This window comes from Lampetra planeri, chromosome 55 (assembly GCF_965212315.1).
Source record: "Lampetra planeri chromosome 55, kcLamPlan1.2.h2, whole genome shotgun sequence".
Classification (NCBI taxonomy): Eukaryota; Metazoa; Chordata; class Hyperoartia; order Petromyzontiformes; family Petromyzontidae; genus Lampetra; species Lampetra planeri.
Window position 1 is genome coordinate 1,056,357 of NC_136161.1, and position 20,594 is coordinate 1,076,950.

General features: G+C 48.8%; 1 protein-coding gene across 1 annotated transcript; it reads left to right on the forward strand.

The window, feature by feature from the left end:
- The first annotated feature begins 6,204 nt into the window (after positions 1-6,204).
- Positions 6,205-19,446, forward strand: LOC144735469 (uncharacterized). Its single transcript, XM_078617870.1, has 4 exons — positions 6,205-6,593; positions 11,591-11,785; positions 13,807-13,959; positions 18,131-19,446. Exons 1-4 carry the CDS (start codon positions 6,205-6,207, stop codon positions 18,174-18,176), a joined length of 783 nt encoding a protein of 260 aa, XP_078473996.1. The 3' UTR covers positions 18,177-19,446.
- Positions 19,447-20,594: the final 1,148 nt, after the last annotated feature.

Sequence of the window (20,594 nt, forward strand, 5' to 3'; positions counted from 1 at the left end):
TTCTGATTATTTCTTCAATACATTTCTATTGTTTACATTGCTCACGTCACGCTATTTCCTCATACGTAGTACTGCCATACTGATAGCTGTGGCATCATCGGGGATTGCTGTGCCTGTCAATGTGTGTATCTTTGAGTCCATATGTGTGTGCGTGTAGAGCCATGCGTGTCTTTAAGTCCATGTGTGTGTCTGTCTTTTTCGAAGGACAACGCCCCATGTGTGTGTGTACGTCAAAGTGTTTATGTGTGTGTATCAGTCCAAGTGTGCGTGTCAGTCCATTTGTGTGCGTATAAGTCCATGTGTGTGTGTCTTAGTCCATATGTGTGTGTGTAAGTACATATGTGTGTTTACGTCAATGTGTGTGTAAGTCCACGTATTGCTGTGTGTGAGTCGGTGTGTGTGTGTACATCCATATATGTGTGTGTAACTCCATGTGTGTATATCTCAAGTCGATCACTATGTGTGATAGTCCACATGTGTATGTGTGTGTACGGCAATGTGTGTGTCACTCTATGTATGTATGTGTGTAAGTCCCTGTATGTGTGTACGTCGATATGTGTGTGTAACTCCATGTGTGTGTATCTCAAGTGCATGTCTATGTGTGTGTGAGTCCATATGTGTGTGTGTGTCTGTAAGTCGATGTGTTTGTGTGTATGAGTCGATATGTGTGTGTGTCTCAGTCCATGTGCGTGTGTGTTAGACGCTGTGTGTGCATGCCTCCATGTTAGTCAGTGTAACTCCATTTCTTTGCGTGTCTGTAGGTCCATGTGTGCATCTTAGTCCATGCGTGTGCTTTATTGACCTGCTCAAGGCCTATGATACCATCAGTAGGCCTAGCCTCTGGGTTACTCTTTGTGCTTTCCGAGTCTCTGACCCACTGATCACCATCCTTAAGGACCTTCATTATGGTGAGCGGCCCCGCGTCTAACTACGTGGCCGTGAGTCAGAGCCATTCCCTTTACACCTTGGGGTGCAACAGGGATGTCCTCTGGCTCCCACATTATTTTAAATATATTTGCACCACGAAGTTCGTCAAGCCTTCAATGCCTGTACCGGAAGAATTCCCATCTGCTACAGATACAATGGGAGGCTGATCGATGCCCGGGTGCGGTCAAGGGATGGCTCCCTATTGCTCAACCACGTTATGTATGCCGATGATCTCTTAATTGCTGCTCTCTCGGAAAAGGAGTTCGAGGTGCTGCTGCTGAATCTGGAGCTTGCCACCAAGAGGTGGGGCCTTACCATCAGCCCCACCAAAACGATGCACCTGCCTGGGTATTTTATACCATCGAACAATCCACCCCCACAACTCACAATTGGTGATGTGGCAGTTGTGGAGAGATTGCCGACATTCTCATACCTGGCCATTGTGCTCATGACCGGCTCCGGTTTAACAGCGGAGGTCTCACTCCAAATCAGTCAAGCGCCATTATCTTTTCATCGGCTGCGTTACGCCGTGTGGAAGCTACCTGGTCTCTCGCTCCGCATGAAACTCCAGGTCTTCTCGGCCACGGTCATTCCCTCCCTTCTCTACGCTTGCGCCCCCCTAATGGAACATCTTCGCCGGTTAGAAACATTTAGATTGGCCTGCTTACGATCCATCCTGGATTTAACCAGGCTGTATTGTGTGAGGAGCTCACAAATCCTTGAAAAATGTGGATGAAGTCCCATCGGTAAGCTCCTCCGCCCGGTAAGGTCATGTAGCCCGCATGGCCAGACACCGCATGCCTAAACATCTTTTGTTCGGCTGGATCGAGGGGGCTAAACTGCCTGGCACGGGCTAGAGAAGACATGGAGTGATGTGATAAAGGAGGACGTGGAGCTGAGTCGACTTGCCGATGACTGGTACCAGCCGTGTCAAGATCGGCCTCTGTGGAGGAGCCAACTGAAGGACGCTACTGGGCAGTTGGAGGCAGTCGCCCTCCAACAACAACGGAGGGCGGAGGAGCGACGCTCACAACAACGAGCGGAGTGCCGGGTGGCTAAAGCACAGCAAGTTTCCACAGTAGGGGGCACAGGTGGTGCATCAGCCAGTCGTCTCAGTCAGTTGACCTGTGCCATCTGGGTCTGCCCCGTGACCTCCTCCCAGCGGGCGTTCGACACTTTACGTGGCCTCAAGTTGCACATAGCCTGGCACAAGCGTTGTGGTGACGTCACCGCCACTTACTGGCGAATGGCGGTTGTTGTTGGTCAGTCTATGTATGTATGTGTGAGTCCATTTGTGCGTGTAACTCTATGTGTGTGTATCAATGGATTTGCGTGTGTAACTACATGTGTCTGCCTTTTTCCCCCGGGCAACGCCGGGTACTCACCGCTAGTCTTATATATAAAAGTCTATGTGCGCTCGCGCTTGCGGGGGATTTGGCTCTCGGACGGTGGGGTTTAAGACCGAAATAATTTTCCAGGCGGCACGCCCTAAGCCCCGTGGTGGGAATAGGCTATTTCGTTTCCCATCCGTAAACTTTAAAGTAGTTTAATTAACACATTTGTGCAGTTTCTATTATTCATTATTTACTTATTGTACGACATCGACCGTACCAAGTGACGCCATTTGCGTGGGGGGGGGGGGGGGGGGGTGGACCCTGCCAAGTCATGCGCGTTCGCTCCAGCTCACGGGGGACATTTTCTTTTACACGTTTAACAGCCAACACATACACACATCACGCTTTGGATATTTATTCACAGTGTCATGTCCTCTTCGCCCCCCCCCCCAACACGATGCGTCCAGTTTATGCTACAGACTCCGTAGATAAGAATATTTTACTGCTTTCATAACATTTTTATTGCACGAGCAGGGGATGCTGGGGAGGGGAGGGGTAGCGGCCCAGCCCCTAGCCTGGCAACGTGCCAACTCCGCCGCCTCGCCAATGTAGGCCAGGACGGGGGCTGAGCATGGCACAAGGCCTCAACACGCCTATGGTAAGTACAACGTTTCTTGCTTCTTACGCTAACAACTCAAGTCCATTATTTATTATTGTTATACACATTAGTTGACAAACATTACAATAATAATGTTTGTGTGCAGATAAAAACTCAGCTTCATTGTTTAACATTATGAAACAAGTTCACAGATGTTACAATAATTATGTTTGTGTATACAAAACTCTTTTGGGATTTTTGGGTTGCTCAATTTCCTCTTTTTTGCTGCGCTTTTATAACGCTGCTACGATCTACTGCCAGTCTGTGATTTCTGCTTATTTCTTCTATGCATTTCTATTTCCATCGCTCACATCACGCTATTTACTCATACGTAGCACTGCGATACTGATAGTTGTGCCATCATCGGGGATTGCTATGCCCGTAGATGTGTGTGTGTGTGAGTCCATGTGTGTGTCTTTGAGTCCATATGTGTGTGCGTGTAGAGCCATGCATGTCTTTAACTCCATGTGGGTGTTTTTTTCGAACGGACAACGCCCCATGTGTGTGTGTACGTCAAAGTGTTTATGTGTGTGTGTTAGTCAATGTGTGTGTGTGTCAGTCGATCTGTGTGCGTGTACGTCGATGTGTATGTCAGTCCATATGTGTGTGTGTGTTACTCAATATGTGTGTGTAAGTCTATACATGTGTGTGTCACTCGATGTGTGTGTGTAAGTCAATGCGTCTGTGTGTGAGTCCATATGTGTGTTAATCCATGTCTGTGTATCTAAAGTAGATATCTGTGTGTCACAGTCCATATGTGTATGTGTGTAGGGCTATGTGTGTATCAGTCTATGTATGTGTAAGCTAATGTGTGTGTGTCTTAGTCCATATGTGTGTGTGTAAGTACATATGTGTGTTTACGTCAATGTGTCTTTGAGTCCACGTATTGCTGTGTGCGAGTTGGTGTGTGTGTGTGAGTCGCTGTATGTGTGTACGTGCATTTATGTGTGTGCAACTCTATGTGTGTTTATCTCAAGTGGATGTCTGTGTGACAGTCCACATGTGTATGTGTGTACGGCAATGTGTGTGTCACTCTATGTATGTGTGTGTGTCGCTGTATGTGTGTACGTAGATATGTGTGTGTAACTCCATGTGTGCGTATCTCAAGTGCATGTCTATGTGTGTGTGAGTCCATATGTGGGTGTGTCTGTAAGTCGATGTGTTTGTGTGTGTCTCAGTCCATGTGCGCGTGTGTTAGTCACTGTGTATGCATGCCTCCATGTTAGTCCGTGTAACTGCATTTCTTTGCGTGTCTGTAGGACCATGTGTGCATCTTAGTCCATGCGTGTGCTTTCTTGACCTGCTCAAGGCCTATGATACCATCAGTAGGCCTGGCCTCTGGGTTGCTCTTCGTGCTTTCCGAGTACCGAACCCACACATCACCATCCTTAAGGACCTTCATGATGGTGAGCGGTCCCGCGTCTTAACTACGTGGCCGTGAGTCAGAGCCATTCCCTTTACACCTTGGGGTGCAACAGGGATGTCCTCTGGCTCCCACATTGGACCACGTAGTTCGTCGAGCCTTCAATGCCTGTACCGGAAGAATTCCCATCTGCTACAGATACAATGGGAGGCTGGTCGATGCCCGGGTGCGGTCAAGGGATGGCTCCCTATTGCTCAACCACGTTATGTATGCCGATGATCTGCTAATGGCTGCTCACTCGGAGGAGGAGTTCGAGGTGCTGCTGCTGAACCTGGAGCTTGCCACCAACAGGTGGAGCCTTACCATCAGCCCAACCAAAGCTAAGCACCTGCCTGGCTATTTTGTACCATCGGACACTCCACCCCCACAACTCCCAATTGTTGATGGGGCAGTTGTGGAGACAGTGGAGAGTTTCCCTGGACAGTGTGCTAATGACCGGCTCCGGTTTAACAGCAGGGGTCTCACTCCGAATCAGTCGAGCTGCAGTATCTTTTCATTGGCTGCGTATTGCTGTGTGGAAGCTACCTGGTCTATCACTCCGTACGAAGCTTCAGGTCTTCTCGCCCACGGTCATTCCTTCCCTTCTCTACGCTTGCAAAACTTGGACCCCCCGAATGGAACATCTTCGCCGGTTAGAAACATTTAGGCTGGCCTGCCTACGATCCATCCTGGGTTTAACCAGGCTGCATTGTGTGAGGAGCTCACAAATCCTTGAAAGATGTGGACAAAGTCCCTCGGTGACCTCCGGCAGGCAAGGCTGTGTTGCCTGAGTCATGTAGCCCGCATGGCCAGCAACTGCATGCCTAAACAGCTCTTGTTCCGCTGGATCGAGGGGGCTAAACGGGCGTGGCACGGGCTGCAGAAGACATGGAGTGATGTGCTACAGGAGGACTTGGAGCTGAGTCCACTTGCGGATGACTGGTACCAGCCGTGTCAAGATCGGCCACTGTGGAGGAGGCTCCTGAAGGACGCTACTGGCCAGTTGGAGGGAGTCACCCTCCAACAACAACAGAGGGCAGAGGAGCGATGCTCACAAAAACGAGCGGAGCTCCGGGTGGCTAACGCACAGAAAGTTGCCACAGTAGGGGCCACAGGTGGTGCATCAGCCAGTCGTCTCAGTCAGTCGACCTGTGCCATCTGGGTTTGCCCCGTGAACTCTTGCCAGCGGGCATTCGACACTTCACGTGGCCTCAAGCGTTGTCGTGATGTCACTGCCACTTAGTGGCGAATGGCGGTTGTTGTTGTTGTTCAGTCTATGTGTAGTGACATAAGAAGGGAGGGGCTGCTGGGGGCTCTGGGACCCTGGGCGGGCCAGGCGCTTAAGCCTCTTGGCGCCAGGCGTGGGTTCCCAGGCGGGTCAGACGCTTAAGCCTCTTGGCGTCAGGCGTTGGGTTCCCGGGTGGCCCAGGCGCTTAAGCCTTGGCGCCGCCAAAGGGGGGGGCTGTGTGTGCTCTGTGGGAGATCTGGGGGCGCACACGGCCCCACCCCTCGTTGGGGACTAGGCATAAAAGCAGAGCTCCCTGGACGATCAGGGCCAGTCGTAGCTCCAGACCCAAGACCAGCCATCTGAGGACCCTCGGACGCTGCGAGAGCCAGTGGTGGGGCTCTGGAACTCCCGACTCTACGACCTTGTGAGGGCGAGTTCCAGAGCGTAGCCAGAGTAGTGTATCTAGGCTGTGTACCTAGGCTGTAACAGAGTATCAGGACTGTTGGAGAGTTGTTGGACTGTTGGATTGTAATAAAGAAGTTACCTCTACAAGTGTCTCCGAAACCCGTTACATTTGGCGTCAGAAGTGGCTATGGAGACAAGAAGTAAGCCACATACCTTCAGTCCTGACGGCGATGTCGAGGAGCAGGCAGCGATGGGGCGGCCAACGCTGGCCGACTTCAACGCTGCACCGCCGGCTGAGCAGCTGTCTGCTCCCCCGACCGTCCCCTCTCCAGCGTCGGGAGCAGAGATGGAGGAGGCGCTGCTTCGCCTCGCAGAGCTGCTCTGCGCCACCGCCTCCCTCCTGGGCGGGATGCAGCGCTCACAGGCGATGGCGGGAGGGAGAGAAGAGGCGCAGCGCTCGCCCGAGCCCGCCGCCGCCGCCACCACGGGCATGGTGGACGCCACCGGCATTCCCACCGCGGGGGTGGGGGATACTTCCGGGAATGACATCACTTCTACCGGAGGAGCAATGACCGCTGGGAGCAACGTCACTTCCAGGCCCAGCGTGGCCCAACCAAACAACGCCGCGTCATCAGCGCTGCGACCTTCACTGCCGGACGACAGCTGGCTTCAACCTAGCATACCGCGTCATCAGCGCTGCGACCGGACAGTGAGAGTGCCATTCTTACTGTAACCGGCGCCGGGGCCGGCACATCGACCAACACGCTGGTTGCTGCCTTTGCTGCTCTGGCCAAAGGTTGGAGGTCGGGAGACCAGGCCCCTGACACTTCGTCCATTTACGCGCTCCGGATTAATGATTTTTTTTGTTGACATTTTCTTCGTTGTCGTCGGGGAGTCGTGATTGTTGTTGGGTAAACTGTGTGGATCTTCGCTCGTGAGTGTTGTCAATGTGTGTGCAAAACTTTGCTTGTGATTGTTAACAATGTATGGTTTGTATTGAGCTTTGTTCGTGATTGTTAATGTATAGCTTGTGCTGTCATTGTTAACGATGTATAGACTGTATGGGGCATTTATCTTGAGATGGTGACATGCTGCCAAGGATTTGGAATTGTCATGCTGGCTCTCAAATATCTTGGGGTGCAGATCCTGACCAGGATGGCCCAGCGGGTGTTGCGTGTCTAACACGAGAGTTGTGGTCCCGTCATGCTATGGCTGACGGCTTGACCTGACAGCCCGGAGATTGAAACACTCCGTGGCATGTCTAGCCTAGTGGGCTGTGCGCTCACAGGGCTCAGAGAGTGTGGTCCCGTCATGGAATAGCTGACGGCTTGACCTGACAGCCCGGAGGTTGAGACCCTCCGTGGTGCATCTGGAGCAGTAGGCTCGCCCTGACGGCCTGGAGATTGAAACACTCCGAGGCGCGTGGAAACAGTGGGCTGGAGATTCGTGGTGTTCAGGTGTAGTTGTCCCGTTACGTTGGGACTGTATTCCTCAGTTGTTAGGGTGCATGTTGTGCAGGGAGTGAACGATGGGTCGTCTCAGCTCGGTCGGTACAGCTATATGCTGCGATGCGAGTCTTGGAGAGAGATTGGGTCTCAGCTCGGTCGGTACAGCTATATGCTGCGATGCGAGTCTTGGAGAGAGACTGGGTCGTCTCAGCTCGGTCGGTACAGCTATATGCTGCGATGCGAGTCTTGGAGAGAGATTGGGTCTCAGCTCGGTCGGTACAGCTATATGCTGCGATGCGAGTCTTGGAGAGAGACTGGGTTGAAGCCCCCCGATATGGCCGACGCGTGCTACTGGTTGTGACGCCGCGTCGGAAAGGCGGTGGGGTGGTAACACGGAAATTCCCCCCCCGATATGGCCGACGTGCGCGGTTTTAGGATGGAGACGCCACGTTGGAAAGGCGGGGGGTGCTAACGGTTGACATGTAATGTCGGTGGTGGTCCTCATTGAGGGCTGCTGGGACACAAGCACGGGATGCCTTTTGGAGATGCGGTTCGCGCGTGCGGCCACCATTTATGGACAGGAGCAGGCAGATTTATTTTGTTTGTGTCATGTCAATTTTATATATATATATGTTAAAATGTAGATACTGGAGCAGCCCTGAAGTGCGACTTCTTTGCCCAGTACATGGGTCGGCCCTGAAGTACGACTTCTCGACCCGGGACGTAGATAGACGTCCGGATTAGTGTGTGTAGAGGGATGCTCGACATGTTGGTCTTCGCCTTCTCTCCACCTGATGGATGGGAGGCTGGCAGGGTGGTGTTGAACCCTGCCATCCATGCGGTGGTTGTGCATCCAACGCGTCGGAATCTGTATATTTGTTGTTGTTAATTCCCCGTTTTCTATGCGGATCCCGAGGAGGGTTAGGTGTGCCGCGGGTCGTTTGTTAACGTGTCATTGCTTCACCTTTTTGTTGATTGACGCTTGTATATAGTGTAAAGTTGTACAGGTTGGTTATGGTATTTATGGTTGCTTTCTTGTTCTCTTTTTCTTTTCCTGTTGAGGCTCGCGTATTTTTTTTCTCTCTCTCCCTTTCGTTAATTTAAACTTTCTAATTATTGACAGCCGGGACGGTTGGAGGCTACATAGAGGAGGGTAATGTAGTGACATAAGAAGGGAGGGGCTGCTGGGGGCTCTGGGACCCTGGGCGGGCCAGGCGCTTAAGCCTCTTGGCGCCAGGCGTGGGTTCCCAGGCGGGTCAGATGCTTAAGCCTCTTGGCGTCAGGTGTTGGGTTCCCGGGTGGCCCAGGCGCTTAAGCCTTGGCGCCGACAAAGGGGGGGGGCTGTGTGTGCTCTGTGGTAGATCTGGGGGCGCACACGGCCCCACCCCTCTTTGGGGACTAGGCATAAAAGCGGAGCTCCCTGGACGATCAGGGCCAGTCGTAGCTCAAGACCCAAGACCCAAGACCAGCCATCTCAGGACCCTGAGACGCTGCGAGAGCCAGTGGTGGGACTCTGGAACTCCCGACTCTACGACCTTGTGAGGGCGAGTTCCAGAGCGTAGCCAGAGTAGTGTATCTAGGCTGTGTACCTAGGCTGTGTACCTAGGCTGTAACAGAGTATCAGGACTGTTGGAGAGTTGTTGGACTGTTAGATTGTAATAAAGAAGTTACCTCTACAAGTGTCTCCAAAACCCGTTACATATGTATATATGTGTGAGTCCATTTGTGCGTGTAACTCTATGTGTGTGTATCAATGGATTTGCGTGTGTAACTACATGTGTCTGCCTTTTTCGCCCGGGCAACGCCGGGTACTAACCGCGAGTTATATAATATGCTTCCATCTAAACTTTATTCTCTTACATCACACGAGTCTACACTGTACTATATACTGCCATAGACAAACCCAACATTAAATTATATACTGTATCGCTATTAACCACCCTAAACCTTATACATTGTAATATTACACTATGTATTATTCTACCCACCCTAATGTGTATCACACTGCTATATATTCAAAATACAATTACGATACTATATATTACTTTGTACATTGTATTAAGCATATAAATGTTATACTATTTGTTATTATACACTGTACAATTGACCGTCGTGTCAATGGGTGAGTAGTGGGGGGAAACTTGCAGCGGAGCAAAGAATCCATTCCCTGTGGAGAATACAATGCCAGTGAGTGGAACGCGGTCTGAAAGTCACCGTAAACGTGAACACAATCAGTAAAGATCCGAAATGGTTTATTACGTCCTTCCAATGATTGCTAAGCTAGAATCCATCTTCTCGGTTGAAATTGTCTCCGTGTTTGTATATGTGGATCACCTCATGAACGAATCTCTCATGGTAGCCAGATGGCTTGCAGAGAACCTCTGTCTTGGAGAAGTCAATTTCATGTGAGCCCACTGAATTGTAACAGTGATCTGCCACGGCTGAGGTGTTTGTCCTACCGTGTTTCAGGTCTGCTTTATGTTCAGGGATGCGGTCCGAGACATGTCGTTTGGTTTCTCCAATGTAACTGCTACCACAGAGGCAACTTAGTTTGTAGACGCCAGGGTACTGTATGTCTGGAACCACATTTTTTACAGACGGGACAAGATCACGGATTGAAACTTTGATGAATTTACCTCAGAATCGCGTGTTAATGCGTGCACATATTTTTAACAGGAATTCAAAATGGCGTCCACCCCGCAGCGAACGCGTTGCTACCCGTTGCCAGGGGCAACCGCCGTGGTCCGCGCCGGTCGGCAATAGTAAATAAATAAATAAAGCGCTAAATAAATAAATAAAGAGAAATCGCACTAAATCGATAATCGGTCCGATTTAAAGTTTAGAAACGAAAAATCGGAAATGCCTAAGTTTACCGCGGGGCCGGGGGCGTGCCCACCTGCAAAATTTAATCACGGCGAACCCCACGGTCCGAGAGCTACATCCCCCGCAAGGGAGCGTACGCAGACGGACGGACAGACAAACAGATAGACAGACAGATAGACAAAAAATGAATTATATAGGCTAGATAGCCCTGTGTGTAAGTCGACCTGCTGGCAGCGAGTCTTCAACACTTCACGCGTCCTCAAAGTGCACCTGGCCTGGCACATGTGCCGTGGGGACGTCATGACCACTTCGTGGCGAATGGCGGATATTGGTATTGGTGCACTTTGAGGCCAACGTGAAGTGTCGAACGCCCGCTGGCAGGTAGTCACGGGACAGAACGAGGTGGTGCCATGGGTTGACTGAGATGATTTGCAGATGCACCACCTGTGCTCCCCACTGTGCCAACTTTCTGTATTTTAGCAGCCCGGCACTCCGCTCCGTGTTGTGAGAGTCGCTCATCTGCGCTCCGTAGTTGTTGTTGCGTCCTTCACGAGCCTCCTCCTCCACAGAGGCCGATCTTGACACCGCTAGTACCGCTCATTGGCAGTTCCACTCAGCTCCACATCCTCCTTTACCGTATCAGCTTCAACTCTTCTGCAGCTTGTGCACTGCCCGTTTAAAATTAAACTATTTTTTTTTATTTTACCAGGTAAGGCCCACTTAGCTCTTTTTCAGAAGCGTCTTGGCCACCAAGGATAGATAGCTCAACGAAGTGGCTTATCACGTGGGCATTTGAACCTTATGGCGGGACCCCGGGGTCCCGAATAAACGGAAGTCAAAATCGCAATTCATTCATTTATTTTTGACGACTCCGTTCCACCGCGCACATAAATGCCGGGGATCCACCTTACGTGGATCATTCTGTTGTCATTGTCGTCCAAGCGCGGCGAGGACGAATGCGCAGAAGAAACAAATCATTCAAACTTTGATTGGCGCATCGTGTAGAGCTCCTCGAGAGGAATAGATTGCCGTATCGTTCGCCTTCAACAGACATAAAATTACGTCGCAATGCAGTTTATGCAAGAGCCGGGGGCTTATGGAACCCTGGGGTCTGCCATGAGGTTAATTTATTGCAATACAAATACTCTAAACGTGTGTTATAAATGTGGAGGGAAAAACCGGAGGACCCAGAAAGAAATCTACGTGACTACGGGGGGAGCGGGGGGGACACGGAAACTCCAAATATACAGCAGGCGTCAGGGTCTAGATGGAACCCACGACCTCCTGCATAACAGGCGAGGTAGTTAATATCCCCCTGCATCGGTGTCTATCTGCGTGTGTGGGTGGTGGTTGGGTGGCTGGTAGCATCCACAACAACGACGCTGAGGACCGTATCTGGGACTTCCGCTGCAAGGAGACGTTCGACGTGAGCCGCCCCGTCTCCTCCTTCGCGACCTCGTACGTGAACAACTTCGACGAGAAGCTGGATTTCACCTGCCCCTTCAACTCCATCGTGTCCGGCATCGGGAGCTACCACAGCAACGACGCGGAGGACCGCAGGTGATGGGACCGCCGGTTGCTTCGAATTTCACAAAGCTGTGGGAAAGAGCCGATTAGCGAAAGCGCCAGTGGTAGTGGCAAACTCCCCCCTCCCCGACCTCCTGAATACCAGGCGAGGTAGTTAACATCTCCTCCCCACTGTGTGTGTATGGGGAGCTGTAAGGGCAGTGGATGGTGCAAACCCGTCCGATTGAACCCCTGACCTCCTGCATACCAGGCGAGGTAGTTAACATCTCCTATCCATACTCTTTGGTTCTTTCGATAAAGTCACCAAAGAGTATGGATTCCTGCAGTCACGAAAGCTTCATATCAAGATCTCATATCCACTGTGTGTGTGTGGGGAGCTGTAAGCGCAGTGGATGGTGCAAACCCGACCGATTGAATCCCTGACCTCCTGCATACTAGGCGAGGTAGTTAACATCTCCTAGCCACCGTGTGTGGTGACCTCTAGTTAGCGCACTTGCGCTGCAAAACCCGGTTCGATTCCTGTTCACAGCCGACACCAGTGATAGCGATTATCTTCATTAGTACCTGGGCTTTTCCCAGGGCAACTCAGCCTCAAATGAGTACCTGGTGCAATGTGTAAACATTGCTACCAGAGGTGGGACAAAGTCATTGTTATGCAAGTCCAAGTCGAGTCGCAAGTCATCAAATTCATGACTCGAGTCTGACTCGAGTCCAAGTCACATGACTCGAGTCCACATCTCATAGGTGGGACAAAGTCATTGTTATGCAAGTCCAAGTCGAGTCGCAAGTCATCAAATTCATGACTCGAGTCTGACTCGAGTCCAAGTCACATGACTCGAGTCCACACCTCTGATTGCTACTTGGGAGACAAAGGCGGCCGTGCGTGGTGTTGGACACCCACATCTGTGTTTGCCGTGCCGGCCTTCATAGAGCCTCACTAACAGCACTTTCCCCAGCAGTCTGTTAATACGACACGGGGGATCTTGGTATTTTTTGCTGGTGATGGACAGAATGATGGTGCTGGTGATGGTGGCGATTATGTATGTATATTGAACTGCTTTCGCATTGTAGGTCCACGGGGAAGGACAACACACTAAACACAAACATCTGTTCTAAGTAAATGAGCTTCATGATGATTTAAAAGTGCATAACTCCAGTGGCTTCCCAATGTCGGAAGGAAGAGCATTCCAGATGGCCGCAGAAGCAGCGTATCTAAAAGTGCCGCACTATGCGGTGACCATCTTTGTTCGATACTGTAGCTAGCCAAAAGCCGCTGCTGCGAGGATGACGGAAGTTCGTGTAACGGTTTGTGGTTGTGATGTAGATGATGTAGGAAGTGGTGAATTGTGATATTGGTGTTGGTGGTATTGATGAGATAATGGTGTTGGTGGTATTGATGAGATATTGATGTTGCTGGAATTGATGAGATATTGGTGGTATTGGTAAGATATTGGTGTTGCTGGAATTGATGAGATATTGGTGTTGCTGGAATTGATGAGATATTGGTGTTGGTGGAATTTATAACATATTGGTGTTGGTGGAGTTTGGCATGATGGGCATTGTTGTTGGTGCTTTTGGGGTCCCCAACCACTCTGCTCACTATTTTATTGTATTTTTTTATTTTTCCATGTAAGGCCCCATTGAGCTGTGTAGCTCTTTTTCAGAAGTAACCTGGCCATCACAAATTATAGCTCAACGAAGTGGCGTATCATGGATAAATGTATAGCAGCAAAATACTCGAAACGAATGTTTCTAAATGTGGAGGGAAAACTGGAGGACCCTCAGAAAAATGCATGCGACCACAGGGAGAGAGAGAGATGCCAACTCCAAATATACAGCAGGCATCACGGTCCAGAAATCGAATCCACGACCTCCTGTAAACCAGGGGAAGTAGTTAACATCTCCTCATCACTGTGGCGCCCATAATGACGGCGATTACCATAATGACGGTGGTTATCAAATGGTGTTTTTCACTGATATTTTTGGTCATGAAGATCACGGAGATGATGACAATGATGAGGATGATGACGAGGATGACGATCATTGCCTTGCAGATGGAAATTCACCTGCACCATGCAGGCCAACGTCTGCATGGGTGCGTGCCAGTGGACTGACTACCTCAACGACTTCGACGCGCCAATGTTCTGGGTCACCCCGGACTCCCGGTACCTGGTGGGGGCACACAGCTACCACAGCAATGACGCCGAGTAAGTTTGTCCGCCCGTCCGTGGCTGTTGTCACTTGAAGCTTGAACCTTATGGCGGGACCTCGGGTTCTCGAATAAACGGAAGTCAAAATCGTAATTAATATTTTGTTGGCGACTCCGTCTCACCGCGCACATAAACGCCGTGGTCCCACCAGAAATCAATCATCTTTCTTCAATGAGCACCCGTCGTTGCCAAAATTTCTGTATTCATAAACTAAATTTTGAAACGTTGATTAGTACATTGTGTATTGCTAGTCGAGATGAATAGATTGCCGTATCGTTCACCTTCAACAGACATAAAATGACGTCGCAAAGCAGTTTATGCGAGCACCGGGGGCTTATGGGACCCCGTGGTCCCGCTTTAAGGTTCACTTCACAAACCGCTATCATTGGACACAGCAAGACGGGGGAATCGGGGTTCAAATTCCCGACTCAGCACGCATTTCAGCGTGGAGTGTATATGCTCTCTCCCCTGTTCTGCAGAGACTGTGTAAGTAAGTGTGTACATGTGTTGAACCTCTTGCACACCATACGTAGACAACCATGCTAATCGAAGGTGTGGGGGAAGGACAACACACTCTGCGGCTCTGTGTGAGTCTATGGGTCTCTGTGCGAGTCTATGGGTCTCGGTGTGAGTCTATGGGTCTCTGAGTGAGTCTATGGGTCTCTGTGTGAGTCTATGTAGTGTATGTTCAACTTCCATTGAACTCCCCTCTGTTCTGCAGCGAGTGTGTGTAACTGCCCCGCCAATGGTGAATTGAGGGGGTGGAGTGTTTTATAACACAAAATACCCAGGCAGGTGCTGAGTTTTGGAGGTGCGGATGGTAAGGCTCCACCTCTTAGTAGCATGCTCCAGGTCAAGAAGCAGCGCCTTCAACTCCTCTGAGTGAGCAGCAATCACCAGATCATCAGCATTTACTGCTATAATGAGCCATGAATGTCCGTGTGTCCCGCGCGTGACGTCACTCCACGTCGACCAGCCCCCCTCATTAATAATCATGAACAGGTTACGTCCTCCACATGGACCCCCCCCCTCATTAATAATCATGAGCGGGTGACGTCACTCCACATTGAACAGCCCCCCTCATTAATAATCATGAACAGGTGACATCCTTCAAATGGACAACCCCTCCATTAATAATTAGTGGGTGACGTCACTCCACATGGGGGGGCGAGGCGCCTCCTCCCCCCTTTTCAGCGTCAACCTACAACCCTCACTACAAAGGCGATCTCCGTAACGCTATTGAGATGTAGAAGTAAAAAGGACGGCATGATGAACAAGGGATTATAACCTATAAATGAAATAAGTCTGTGTCACTGTGGCCTTACAAATTGCACACGAATGGATGCAATGAATATCACGTCGTGGTCTGCTTTTCGCTTGCAATTTCAGATTTACTACAATACACCCGTCCTTGGACGGGCAAAATGCTAGTACATAACATGATTGACCAACAGGGAGGTATCTCTCGACCGCAATCCGAGCATTGATCAGCCTCCCATTTTATCTGTAACAGATGGAGATTCCTCCAGTACAACCATGGAAAGCTTCTCGAACTACATGATTTAAAAATTATGTTACATATTATAGAAGCCAGTGAACACCCCAAGATAAACAGGGAATGGCTCTGACTCCCAGCCACGCAGCTTTACCCGGGCATGCCAACCATTATGAAGATCCTTAATGATTGTGAGCAGAGTCAGGGACTCCAAAAGCACGATCAACAACCCAGAGCCCAGGCCTCTTTATGGTATCATAGGCCTTGACCAAGTCAATAAACACACAAATGAATACCAACATCCATCATTTCCCACTAAGTGGCGGTGACGTCACCGCGACGCTTGTGCCAGGCTATGTGCACCTTGATGCCACGTGAAGTGTCAAACGCCCGCTGGCAGGAGGTCACGGGGCAGACCCAGATGCCACGCGTCGACTGACTGAGACGACTGGCTGATGCACCACGTGTGCCCCCTTACTTGCCAACTTTCTGTGCTTTAGCAACCCGGCGCTCCGCAAAAATAAACACACGCGCACACACACACAATGTGACTGACATCGGCCATAACATCCCCATTGGTGAAGAATTACCTGCAAATTGACTCCGTTTGGATTAAATACAGCAGCAACATCGACACCCCCCCAACCTCCTGAGATGTCGATGTGCAGAAGATTTTATCCAGCTGCATGGATGATGATACTGATTCGAATTCATGGACTGATAGTACTTTGCTGAAGACAAAGTATTGTTGAGTTTCTGCATCAAGCTAGAATCCATATCCCGCAGAGAGGGTCCCTTGCTCATAAATATCTGGGCAGTTCACCAGCATCGGTATGAGTGGGCCAGACTTTTGCCGATGAGATTCCGTAACGCACTTCATAACACATTTAAGTGTAGTACATTGTTGTGCTCCGACTTACGCACTGTTTGACTTACCAATGGGTCTCATAAACAAAGTTTCGTCGTAAGTCGAGGGCTACCCGGATATAAGTACAAATTGCTTAAGTACATAGTCTTGCTCATTTTTCAACACCACGTGCGAGCTTGCAGCAAGGCAGATAACAACAATAACAGTGACTTAAAGCTTTCGTGACTGCAGGAATTCATATTCTTTGCGTCTTTCGGTAAAGTCACGTGGATAGAAATAGTGGAAAATAAAAATATCACGACGTTCCGATCGCAACACAAGCAATCATCTTCAGGCGGAAAAAGTGGAGGTGAACTGCCCAGATATTTATGAGCAAGGGACCCTCTCGGCGGGATATGGATTCGAGCTTGATGCAGAAACTCAACAATATTTTGTGTTCAGTAAAGTACTATCAGTCCATTAATTCGAATCAGTATCAAGCAAGTCCTCCACTTTTTACGCCTGAAGACGAGTGCTTGCGTTGCGATCGGAACGTCGTGATATTTTTCTTTTCTTTTTCTTTTTTATTTATATCCATGTGACTTTACCGAAAGACCCAAAGACTAACATTAACAGTACCACACCAAGACAACAACAGTCCCAGACCACACCAAGACAACAACAACAGTCCCAGACCACACCAAGACAACAACAACCACAGTCCCAGACCACACCAAGACAACAACAACACTCCCAGACCACACCAAGACAACAACAACACTCCCAGACCACACCAAGACAACAACAGCAGTCCCAGACCACACCAAGACAACAACAACAGTCCCAGACCACACCAAGACAACACTCCTAGACCACACCAAGACAACAACAACACTCCCAGACCACACCAAGACAACAACAACAACAGTCTCAGACCACACCAAGACAACAACAGCAGTCCCAGACTACACCAAGACAACATCAACAGTTGCAGACCACACAAAGACAATAACACATAGTCCCTCAATTACATTGCACATAAAACATGAAACTAACAATACACGGGTAAGGATAATATCTGTGTACAAACGTATTTATTTTCAATTCAACATTTAGTAGTAGAGCTGTCGCGACCAATATTATCCATAAGAGGTTGTTGTTGGTCACATTACGTAAATATAATATGTCGTTGAACCCGCCACCATCCGGCACAGCCAACCAGTAAGTTTTGGCATATAAACAACACGTGACAAATTAGTTACAAGTTCAGCACACGTCACAGTACTCAAATTGTAAATGTGATGTGGTTGTGGCTTTACTCTCCAACACACAGCTGGCTAGTGCTGAATTCCTAAACTAATTGGCCACGTTTTATTTACGTGACAAACCTTACTCATTGGCCGTGTCGAGTGGTGATTGGGTTTAACGACGCATTTATATTTACGTTATCTAACCAAAAAAATAACAAAATAATATCCTCAGAACCAAATGAGGTATATTCAAGGCCATGGCTTACATCAGTCCGAAAACGATATTGAGCCCACAATCTCCTTCACCAACGCACACTACCCAGCGTGGTGAAGTATGGTCAAACAGCCGCTGTGACTAACACGGTCATTGGAAGGCCTTCATCCGGCAGTGGATTGGCGTTGGACTGCGTTTTAGATGTTAGATGTAAAATGTATCGGTTTGGGATCATGTTGTCATTGCTTTAGATGTATAATGCAGATTTTGACAAACTTTACTGATTGGCTGTGTCGGGTGGTGGCGGTGGAGTTTAACGACACGTTTTTTACTTATTTGCATTTTTCTTCTTGTGTCCACAGGGATCGCAGGTGGAAATTCCAGTTCTGCACCAAGGCCGCGTGCTAAACCAGCCGTGGAGTTTAGTTCTCCAAATTATATTTTTTGCATTTCATGGCGTACACGCCACACGCTTGCATTAACGGTGTATGCATCATATAAGCTTTTAAACTTGCACTGAATGTTTTATATGTGGGTGGTTCAGAGTGAAGGTGTCTTTCTAGTTTATCGGAAAAAAGTTGAAAGCCAAGTGGAAGTGCATAATACCTGATGCTCAACGCGCAATTCACAGCAGTGGTCTAAATACAAAACGTTAAACAAAACATTAAACACCTTGGCAGATTTATCAGCGTAGTTCAGGATCATTTTGCTTGTGTTTGAGAAAATGTGAACACGTCATCATCATCATCACCACGATCTATGAACATACTCCGTCATTTGTTTACACTTTCCTCTGTCTTGTAGTGCCAATACGCTGAAGTAGTGCCACATTTTTCTGGCACCAATCTCTTATGTCGTCGTCAAGATGTTCTCTGTTAGGTCTTCATCTCTTTTCGGTTCCTCGCATTTTTTCGCACATACTTTGAATTTCCCTGTTGTTGTCTATCCTACATATGTGTCGAAACAGTGCCAGTTTCATTCTTATCACGGCCTGCATGTCTTTTTGTACGGGCAACCTTTTTCCTACTTCCACATTGGTCACTCTTTGGGTCCAGCACAGATGCAGTAATCCTCATGTGGCAATACATTTCGAATGCCAATATCTTATCTCTGTCAGTCTTTTTCAATGTCCAAGTCTCGCAGGCATACACAGCTGTCAGTTTAACACGTAGGCTTTCGCGACCAATATTATTCATAATCAACGTTTTTGGGTTTAGATCGCGTTATTTATAAATGTGTCGTAACCGATGATTCTGGATGCAATTACCAGCGAAATGTCGTACTCAAATTGTAAATGTTGTGGTTTCACGCTTCAACACACCGGTTGGCTAAAGCAGTGAACTATTTGTCTTTTGTCAACGTGACATAAATGGTTTGCTGCCATCTTGGAAATACCAAGACTGATTTTCACATGCGGCCACAAGTCAATTAATTTGTGTGTATGAAGCATAATTGCATTGCTCACACAACTTTTAAAATGCTTCTTATAACCCAGGTTTCTCCAAAACCCAGTTAGCGGAGCCCCACCATCATTACGTCGCAAAGAAGTTTGATTACATTTCAAATATGCAAATCAAGTTGCTTACAAAATGCTCGAAGCGTCTAATGATTGCTCAAGTGGCGTCGCGTGACATTGATACCAATTAAAAAATTTAATCAGAGGATCTGCTTAAATTCAGGATGGATTGCGTGTGTGTTTTTCTCTCGAGGTGTAGAGCGCTTGGTGTGTGTATATTTGTTTGCACATTTGCTTGTGTGTGCGTGCGTGTGTTAATGTGTGTATCTGCATGTGTGTGTATCTGCATGTGTGTGTTTCCCCGTGTTAATGTGTATAGTGTATTGGTTTGTGAGCTGCGATATGAACCCAGCGACCCGGGTTCGGTTCCCGCTCACGGCTAACACCAGTGACAATAATCTAAACCGGTCCTGGGCCTCCCCTAGGTCGACTCAGCCTCAAATGAGTACCTAGTGTAAAACATCACCATTAGGGAGACAAATGCGGCCGGGCGTGGTGCTGGCCACCCACTCCCACGTGTGCCGTTCCGGCCTTCATAGGTGCTCGCTAACGACGCTTGCCCCAACAGTCTGTTAAGGCAACACGGGGGGTGGGTGATCTTTGTACTGTACTTGTACATGGGGCCCGTATGACAATGACAAAGACCCCCCAATATAGTTTGCATCAGTGGCGGCTCCTGCAAAATCTCTCAGGGGGGGCAAATGTCTGGATGATTGATAAGGATAAGGTCCACCCATGCAATGGATAAATTAACAGCTTAAGCATGTAAAGGCAACTTCACTTCTTTAATATTAATGAAAAATAAAGTGACTCTTCCAATACATCTTGTTTGTTTCTATACTCACTATTAAAACAAACCACTCAAGTTTATTTTATTAAAGATTCCACTAGGTGGCATAAATTATATTGTTGGATGAAACGTGCTTACGTATGATGACGTTAGCACGTATGATGACGTAAGCACGTTAGTGCATGCCCTCCCGGAAGCCATAGAGAATGCATTGGAGCGCCCGCCGTTCGAAAAAAAACATCTTTGAATGTAAGTCTATGGGGCCACTCGGGGCGATTCTCAGCCGGAGTGAAATCGCCCAAAAAGAGGCGGTACTCCACAGAACGTGACATGACGCTGATTGGACTATATCCAGAGGCTGACAGTGACGGCTAGCGTGACTCTGTGGTTGAATGACATTTGTGGTGCGTCGCCCAATCGCCCTAATGAAGAAACCGCCCCTGGTTTGCATAGACTGTAAATTCTGCTACTGAGCACCTATTTAGGGTAGAATGATGCGTGAGGGGTTGATGTGGCCATT